Here is a 10,020-nt window from a genome sequence, read left to right on the forward strand (position 1 = left end):
GAATGATAGAAATCCAAAATCTTTTTTTTTTTCAGTAAGAAAAAATCTGCATGTATTATATTGAGAAAATATATGGATCATGGATACAATGAAGACAGATAGTCTTGGACTAATGATCAGAATGGAAGGCGTATGGCCTCAGTAAAGCGACGAGGGCTGAAAACATACAAGGAGCCGATTGTGTGCATATAACTGCGCAGAATAGACAGCATGCATGGAGTCATATAGTGAGCAGATGAGCGCTTGTGACTGCGCCAAGAAAATGTGTGAAATCATATAAAGAAACACAGGCAGAGAGGCAATATAATGAGTATACTGCCATATTATAATAACCAAGCTTCATAGCTCGCGAAACAAAAAGAACGAGGCACAGATTGTTATGCATATGGCCAGTTAGACCTGTGTGGGCATTGACCCCATAATAGAAGGCAGAATGGAAACCAGCGGCAGGCAGGAGGCCTGGAAGATGCGCCTGTTCCTCCATGTCCAGATATTCCAGCATGTGAGACAGAAAAGAGCCTGCCTTGCGGAACTTTGATCGGCCCACCAAGAAAAAGCATCCTGAGAGGGAGCCGCCCGCAACCAGGAGCCATGAACCATGAACAGACCACTGAACAGAGAGACAACAGGCATAGATAGTTGCAGAGACGAAGGATGCCTCCAGCCCTCGAGGCTGGAGGAAGGAAAACGATTGAACCAGAAAGAGCAGGCTTATATAGAACAGGGCCTGCATGAAGGAGCAGTTCCGTTCCACGTAAAATCTTTATCACAGAAATTTCTTCGATTCTTTTTTCAAATGACACAGATGGAACAGATTTATGGCAAAAATTAGTTGTTTTTTTTTTTTAATTCCAAATTCAAACTATAATTTAAATTATTTTCCATTAAATATTTCGTAGGGATATAGATTTACGAGACTTTTCCATTAAATATTTCGTAGGGATATAGATTTACGAGACTTAAATTTTTCGTAGGGATATAGATTTACGAGACTTGACGGAATGAGAGAAATGCAAGAACTTGATCTTGAACTTTGATCGCTGTAATCTGGGTTTTACAACTGGGATTTTGAAATTTGCCAAATTTTAAAATCTGACTGGAATTTCCAAAATATTTAAAACCTGATTAGACTACGGCCTTAATTAAGCATCCTCATTTTCTTTTTAGAAAAATAGATGATACGTCTATTTGTTTTATAACTTTAATTTATCGATAAGTTATTTGACTTGATGATTTTAATTTTATTTGTGCTCTGCCTATTGTATTTTACATTATGTATTTTAGTTAAGCAAAATCTAGAAACTGAATGCTCTAAATCCAGAAACTGAATACTCTCATAATTCTGATTTGGAGATGCATTGATGACAGCGATCAGAGAACGATTCCTTAGCTTCCAGCCATCCAGTTTGATTCACTGTCCAAATTCTAATACTCTATTTGGAGGAAATTTAATTCCTTAGCTTCCAGCCATCCAGTTTGATTCACTGTCCAAATTTTAATACTATATTTGGAGGAAATTTAATGGGGTTGAGAAGATGCTATGTTACTGGGAAAATGATTGACAATAGGTTTGATTCACTGTCCAAATTCTAATTCTTATACTATATTTGGAGGACCAGATGCTATGTTATTGGGGAAAATTAATGATTGACAAGAGGGTAAATGTTGTAACAGTAATTATAACAATTTTTTTTTTGATGTTATTCCATTTTTTTCAATTAAAAAAATGATATTATGTATGCATCCCTTTTAGAAATTGTCTTGTGGGTTGGAATGATTACTGTATTTCTCTTCTTTTCCTTCATATATGGACTATTGCACTTTTATTATTTTCTGGATCAAATGTTAGGTGGCTCAAAGGGTTCCCAAACCAAGTCTCTAATTGAGATTGGTGACCCTGGCTTTGCACAGTTTGAAAAGAACGGATGTGGGGAATTTTGTGAGAGGCTGTTTGATGGCTTGTGGATGACGAAATATTTGGATGAGATGTTCTTGTGCTCTAATTTAAGCATTTTGGGATCAATTGGAACGTGGTATATGATAATGGTTCGTGTATTTTATATTTATTTTCAGCAATGTGACAGGTGAATAAAGGTTGAGCATGAGGTACATGAGGTGTGATGTAAGTGGAGGTTGTTGCTGCCTTTGAATACATTGTGTATTTTTTTTTTTTTTAATTATTATTATATGATAAATGAATTAAATTTGAACTTTCATCCTAACTTTGAGAATTAGGTTCTTGATCAAGGGGGCATACCACCTCATTCACTGTAATGTTGAAGATTAATGTTTGGACCGAGCATGGATAAAAAATTCGAAATTCAGTTCTTCACCGAATGTTCTACCCAATCTTTGATTTAAAAAAATCATTTAAAAAAAAATAATGACTTGGTAAACTAATCTTGACCTTTAATATCAATAACAAATCACGATCGCAATGAAAAAATTGAGTTTCTTGAACGATGTTCAAGAAAATTTACAACGTAACAAATTGCAATGAAAAAATAGTTTCTTGAACGATGTTCAAGAAAATTTAAAACATAACAAATTGCAATAAAAAAATAGAGTTTCTTGAACGGATGTTCAAGAGAATTTACAGCATAATTGCAACCAGCCTAATTGCAAGAAGTGGACGAGTTTTGTCCTGATTCTAATAAATTAAAATAAGAAATTAGCACATCCATTTAGAGATTTACACAAAATTGCGTTCATTCTCTGCATGTTTAAAATCCAAGGGTTAAGAATCGTTGATGCTCCCCCTGCGCTTATCATGATCTTGACGATTTTCTGGTTTATCATAACTGTGTTCGGAGCTGATTCCACTACATGACTCGAAATCATCTGTTGAAAACCAATCTTCTTCGAGCATTTTCGTGAACATTTCCTGTAACTGTAAAAGTTCGTCGTCTTTGTTGCTCTGCAATTCACAATATTCATTCACGGTTGACCATTAAAAAAAGCTGAAAACAGGCATAATATATATATATGATGATGATTTACTGTGGTCTTTCTCTTTCCTTCCATAAGGGTTACAGAGACCCTGTGTTCTAATGTATAAAACATCAATCAGTTCATACCTGGACTCTTACAGTGGCCATTAGAGATGATATCTCATCAAGGAAATCGCAAAACGCCTGCAATAACCAACAACATGCCCTGCTTAGTACTGAGAGCTTGCATAATTCATCATATTAATTCAGTATACTGAACATGACAATCCATTAATCGATTACTGTCATTAATCCTTAGCAGAATTATGGTAAAGGATTTGCCAAAACTTTCCCATTGTTTATTGGTTTCATGCATGTTAGGATTGGAATTATAGCTAATTATATGATCTAAACTTTAATGAGCAAAGCAGAGACTCTGTAACTAACTTACATCCATATCTTCAGAGGACTCATACATGCCTGCATCATAGAGCGCTCTTTTCGTGTCATCGGACAAAACTGCAAACACAAGAATCATTCAGCTATCACACGTAATATTATATAAATGCTAGGGGCATAAAAGTGCAGGTTGTTCAGAATACCTGAATAAGCCTCTTGAATCTGCTGGAATCTGAGCTTGGCTGTTTCTGATGAAGAAGGATCTGTTGACCATTTATCAGGATGCCATTTCTACAACTCACGGATTGACAGAATCAGTACATAGCATTCATCAACATAAGTTACTCCACAGTAAACCAAAACAACAAATATTTTCTGCTCACCATTGCAAGCTTTCTGTAAGCGCTGCGTATTTCAGCAGTGGAGGAGTCCTTATTAACCCCAAGAATGGAATAAAATGATGTAGTCTCCATGGCTCACATGTACTGATTTTGGATTAACACGATTATATGAAATACCTTCTATGGCAGAAAAATGAATCTCCACTGTAGAAAATCAAATCACATGATCATATATATCCAAAACCTCTGGCTTATCTACATTGCATAACCGACATAAGGGGTCCAGCTATCTCTGGACACTTCTATCAATTTAATGGAAGGTTCTTTATAAGTTGCAGCAAAGCAACGCCGAGACAATGCAAGAAGATCAAAACTTAATTCATTGCAGGTTATGCTTATCCCCATCCACCACCTAAAAAGTAAAAGGGCTTGTAAAGATCTAGAGGCTCCCTTTTGGTTCGAATTTGGAATGTCCAGATATTATGGTGCACGAAAAGCAAACAAAACCTTTCCAGCGCTTATTTCGGAGCCTTACAGAGTCAGTAAGGATTGAACGTGTCAAAGTGGAATTGGCGGTCTATGTTTGAATATTTTGTCTTACGGAAATTCCCCGATCCATAACGTGGTGGACATATCCTGAAGGTTGGACACCGCACAATGAATGAGAAATTATGTGCCAGCAGTCTGTGGGAGTTTCAGGAGTAGCGACAAGTTTCAACAGGGAGAATCCCAATAGCATGTCAGTGATTTAATTAGCTCAATAATGGAGCCCCCGTCGACACGCTTCCAGATTAGAATATTTCCTGGCAGTGACCACATAACGTGACACAATTAACATCCTCTTCATTGGCACTAAAGATCGACTGGTAAGTGTCAGAAAATCCAGAACGTTCCCGAGAGCTATCGTACCGCTTAAGTGGTAAATCAAAGAAATTTAGTTTGTTATTTTTTTAAATGAAAGGTAATTATATTATTCAGTAAAAAAAAAACCATAGTTGGCCTAAAAAACCAGAGTTTACTTGTTACAAATTTTGGATTTTTTTAAAAATTTACCAGGATTAATTGGGAATCACACTTTTTAGTTGTGTAGATTTTTTAAAGTGTTAAATCTATATATGTAGTGGCCAAATTATTTTCTGAAAATATTATATCTATGTATGAAAAAATTAAATAACAAAATTCATTATATATATATATATATATATATTTTATAACTATATTCTAAGAAAAAAATGGATCTTTAGTTGAAGAAGAACGCAGTCTCTAGTGTGCGCGACGATCGAATGGGGTGCTTTTCCTTGCCTCAACCTTGAGCCTATTAGCGAATCGTTAGGTGGTAAGCCAGACCACACACAGGTGCGTTTACATGCACATTCACACCTGGAGATCTCTCTTTTCATCCTTCATGCAACTATTATCTATATACTTCATTTCGCTTCCGTCTGTTTAGTTTTTTTCTTGTGGCTCCATATTCTTGCCTCCTGCGGCGTCCTTTGACCTACACATAAACCTCTGTTATTGCATATTTATCCATCATTCGACTGATAATCATCCACACATCTTACCTCTCCGTCGAGTTACTGCACGTCCATTCCTGCTTGAAGGACTAGCTCCGGCTTCGCACTTCATCAAAAAGCACCCCATTTTTCGATATGTCGGCATTACCAGGTATGTTTAAAAGAAACTCCTGACTATATCTTTGAGTTATTCGGATAACTGTTTTAGAAAATTCTGCACTGGTTATTGGAAAATCAGGGACTTTCCATAGTTTAAATATTACCTCCTATTAAGATATTATCTATGCTATCCTTTTTTAGCGGATTATAGTTTTCTTTTAACGTGGTCTATGAACAATTTACATGTATAATCTCGCTAGTATTTGCTGGTCTTGGGTCAAATGTTTCAGATTCCAGAGCTTTTGTTTTATATCTAAACCATGTACAGATTTCCGGTGTAAACTGGGACCATGGTGGTGCATATGTGACATATGTTTCTGTTGCTGTTTTACATGCCAGACCGATTTCTCATGAAGTTGTTTTTCTTCTATGGCCATCCTCTACAAGCTTACCATGTTTCAGTCTCTGAATTTGCATTTTTCTCTGGTTACTGTATCTGGTATTAGATCTCTGGTATTGCGGTTGTTTTTTCAGTAGGATTTTAAATTTTACCACCTTGGGACTAGCTGTATTTATGGCCTTTATCTACTCCTGACCGGTATAGGACCGATATAAATGAGGTTTGGTCATTATCGCCGTCGATAGTTTATGAAATCCTTCCTGCAGAATCTATCTATATCTCGAGGATGTCTGTGAGGGTGACTGTCATGTTTTTTTAATCAGACTTTCCTTTTTGAGTTAATGCTCAGCCCATCCTGAGGTGTACTTTGATTGTACTGTCTGAAGATCCTTTAGGTTGATCCATCCTGTTCCTGTCCTTCTCTTTGTACGCCTCCTTCCATTGCAGTAAGCGATATACGACCATATCCTTTTTTAGTCTTTCCTTGGATTTTATTGAGGTCATGTGCCAGACCTTTTATTCTGATGGAATTAAAATCTGACTCATCAGCCACGGAGGCTATGGTCCACGCGGCCATACAGGCTGAATCACTCCATAATAAAGCCAGACCATCTTCTGACTGGCCTTCCACCTTGGATGATTTGCTGGTACAGCCATCGAACCCTCCACATGTTCCAGAAGTTGATAAATATCATCATGGCAAAGTTCCTTCTGAGGATCGCTCCCGCAAGTGTCATAAGCCGGCAAAGACTTCACAACCTCCGGGAGCTATTCGGATTGACAGCTTACAGTTGACTGAGCGTATTGATAGTCTTCAAGATAAAGCCTTAATTGGGAGGTGGCATTTCCCGGAACTGAACGACAATCAGATGAGAGACTGGCTAGAAGCTCAGTGGAAACCCATCATCGGGTATATCCCGATAATTGCTAAGCTCTTGAAAGAATGGTTTTGTTTCCATTTTCTTAATGCAGGGGATCGGGAAGCCATTTTAAAACACCAATGGGTATATGGCCGTAGTTTTCTTTCTCTGCATAGGTGGTATCTGGGATTTAATCCCCTTAGAAACACTCCTTCTAATAATCTTATTTGGATGAAACTTCCGGGTCTACCTCTGGAATTCTGGTCTTCTGAGACTCTTTTTGAGATCGGTAATGTTGTTGGTAGATGCGTTTATGTTGATCCCTGGGGTCAGGGGGAGAAAGACAAATGTATTGCCTGGATTCTGATTGATAGATCCTTCAGAGGTGGGTTCCCGGAGCATATCGACATCTACTGGAGAGATTTGTCAATCAGACAGAGATTGGATTTCTAGGGTGTGCCGTTTCGGTGCGCAGCGTGTCATCATACTGGACACCTCATCGTGCATTGCCCGAGAAGGCGAGCTTTGGGTCGAAAACATCATCGCCTTACTAAATTTTCAGAATATCCATTTAACTCTCTAGATCCTGTTAAGATACCTGAGAAATCTATTTCCTCTATTATCTCTCCTCGCCCCCTCAGTTCAGATTCTCCGATCGGTGTTCATCAGAATACTCCCAATCGGCCTATTGTTCCTGATTCGTTACTCTGAGTATCGCCGTCGATGCCGGAATTGGAGACAGCCTCCGAGTATGAGATGCCCCTTCCTCTGAATCATCCTGTGGAACCAATCGGGGATCAAAATGTCCCGATTTTGCCTCCTATTCCACTCTCTTCTGTCATAAATGATCATTGTACCCATCGATGTCCGCTATCTCCTCATGTTATTGATTCCTCTCCTGGGGATAAAGGCGCCGAACCATTGATTACTCCCACTCCTGCTAACTCTCCGTCTCAATCGCCTATCAACTCGATTGGTAGCGATTTAGACTTTTTGTTATCCAAGAAATCTCTTGATCTTGTACCCCTCACTGTTCATAAGCCGAAGTCTCCTATTTCTCCAAGGATCAGCCCTTCTTCCGCTATGAATATCACTGTAAGAAGGAAGAACAACAGGGGTAGTAGACATTTCAGGGGGAGGGGTGTTGTGTCCGATTGCTGTTTCAGGAATCTCTCGCTGGTGGATGTTCCCATCACAGATGTCTTAGTTGATAGACCTCTTAGAGCTGGAAAGGCCGATCTTCCTTCAAAATGAATTTTATCTTATTAGTAAATATTCGAGGCCTGGGAGCAGACTTGAAGTACTTGGCCTTAAGAAACATTTTTTTGTCAAAGAATTCTAAAATTATTTTAATCCAAGAAACAATGCATCCGGTTCCTGTCACTATATCATATTTTCAGAAAATGCTTCCTAAATGGCACATCTCTGCAATTGATGCCGTAGGATTATCTGGTGGTCTAGCTGTTTTATGGGATCCACAGTGGATATGTGCGAAGGCATACAGCTGCTTAGCGAGCATTCTTATCTCTGCACATGTTAGAGGTCTTAGATGTCCCATCAACATTCTGAACATATATGCTCCATATAGGAACAGATCAACATATTGGGAAGGCCTATTTGCATCGGAAGTATTTGATATTGATTCACTGTTGATTGCAGGTGACCTTAATATTACTTTCAGCTCGGACGAAATACGGGGGAAAAGTAAGAGAATGGATCCAAATGCTACTATGATCAGAAATGAATTTCTGATGAGAAACTTCATTGACATTCTTACGCCCACTATACTGCCCACCTGGGACAATGGAAGGTGCGAAGAGGCTTACACTGCAAAGCGGATAGACAGATTCCTTATTCATGCTTCCCTGATAGATATCCTCGGCATGCCTTTCTCTTTGGTAGAAAACTGCTTCATATCGGACCACCGGCCGATAGTTCTGGGATGGAAGTCTATGGGTATCAGGAAAGGAATCCCCTTTAAATTCAACAGACAAAGCCTAGAGGAGCCTGATTTTAATGACATTGTTGTTAAAGCGTGGCGAGAATTTACAGAAAGTGGAACTGATTCTCATCAGATGAATTTTATAAAAAAGATGATCAAAATTCAGAAAATTGTTAAAGAATGGCAGTATTAGAAAAGACGATCCAATAGAAAAGAACTTCAAGACATCCAAAAGGAACTAGATAATACTGCATATTCTTCGGATTATAACTCTTTATCCTTCGAAAGGAGACAACACATCAAGAGTCTCCAAAAAAAGAAACTGCTTATTCTGAAGAAGGAAGAAATATTCTGGCGTCTGAAAAGCAGGGCCATATGGATGAAAGAAGGCGATAAAAACTCGAAGTTTTTCCATAGATTCGCCAATGCCAGAAGAGTCAAAAATACAATATGGAAAATTAGTGACGGGAATGGAGGATATCTATACTCTCTGCAAGACATTTCAAAGGAAGCAGTGGCTCATTTCAAAAAGCAATATCAAAGGATGGAATATAGAAGTTTTCAGGATATATTGTGGGGAATAGAAGTTTACCCAGTGATGTTTGATAACGAAGAAAACGACCAGCTGTTCCAGCCTATTTCAGAGGAAGAATTGAAGGCGACCATGAAATCTTTCAGCCGAGACAAGAGCCCTGGACCAGACGGCTGGTCTATAGAATTTTTTATACATTTCTATGAATATATAAAGGACGATCTTTTAGAGATGCTGGAAGAGATCAGAATAAAGGGGAATATCAGCAGACAATTAAGTTCCACATATATAGCACTCATCCCCCAAAAAAAGGAAGCACAGACATTTCAGGACTATCGGCCGATTTCATTATGTAATACTACTTTCAAAATTTTATCTAAGATCATTGCAGAAACACTGAAAGGAGTGTTATCTGAGTCAATATCAAAAGAACAGTATGGTTTCCTTAAAGGGAGAAGCATCCATGATGCTGTCGCTGGTACACAGGAGGCATTATTTTCTATCCACTCAAAGAATAGAGAGGCGGTCTTACTCAAAGTAGACCTCAGGAAGGCATACGATTGCATTGATTGGGGATATATCAGGTGTTTACTGGCAAGAATTGGTTTGAGGAGCAACATGATCAACTGGATCATGGCTTGTGTCGATCCTGTGGATTACGCTATTATTATAAACGACATTCCTACCTCCTTTTTCTGTGCAGAGAGGGGGCTGCGCCAAGGATGTTCTCTCTCCCCTTTATTATTTATACTGGCTATAGACTCTCTCAGCTTACATATCCATAAGGCTGTGAATGAGCAAGCATGGCGGCCTCTCAAAATATGCAGAAACATATCTCTGACTCATAATTTTTTTGTAGACGATATATTATTATTCGCTATGTTTTGCAGGACCACTTGGACGCGCTTTCATAATATAATGGAAAAATTTCAAAGGGCTACGGGACTTCAGGTTAACCTGGATAAATCTTTTATATACCATTCTGATCTCAAGCAGGAAG

The 10,020-nt window shown here is 38.4% G+C and overlaps 1 protein-coding gene across 1 annotated transcript; it reads right to left on the minus strand.

Annotated features, from left to right (window-relative positions):
- Nucleotides 1-2,604: 2,604 nt before the first annotated feature.
- Nucleotides 2,605-4,018, minus strand: LOC149178123 (uncharacterized). The gene is made up of 5 exons (XM_089423545.1): nt 3,713-4,018; nt 3,533-3,620; nt 3,382-3,449; nt 3,078-3,134; nt 2,605-2,917 (listed from the first exon to the last, which is right to left on the minus strand). The coding sequence occupies exons 1-5, from the start codon at nt 3,800-3,802 to the stop codon at nt 2,738-2,740; spliced, it is 483 nt and encodes a 160-aa protein (XP_089279671.1). The 5' UTR covers nt 3,803-4,018; the 3' UTR covers nt 2,605-2,737.
- Nucleotides 4,019-10,020: the final 6,002 nt, after the last annotated feature.

Source organism: Pinus tabuliformis, chromosome 4_1 (assembly GCF_031772625.1).
Source record: "Pinus tabuliformis cultivar Carrire ecotype Pingquan chromosome 4_1, CPIR1, whole genome shotgun sequence".
Taxonomy (NCBI): Eukaryota; Viridiplantae; Streptophyta; class Pinopsida; order Pinales; family Pinaceae; genus Pinus; species Pinus tabuliformis.

What these genes read in the sequence shown, in the direction of transcription:
- LOC149178123 (XM_089423545.1), bottom strand. Translation starts at nt 3,802, where the DNA reads ATGGAGACTACATCATTTTATTCCATTCTTGGGGTTAATAAGGACTCC. An exon ending in GATTCAAGAGGCTTATTCAG is followed by an intron (nt 3,450 to 3,532) that starts GTATTCTGAACA and finishes TTGTGTTTGCAG; the next exon opens with TTTTGTCCGATGACACGAAA. An exon ending in TGGCCACTGTAAGAGTCCAG is followed by an intron (nt 2,918 to 3,077) that starts GTATGAACTGAT and finishes TGTGAATTGCAG; the next exon opens with AGCAACAAAGACGACGAACT.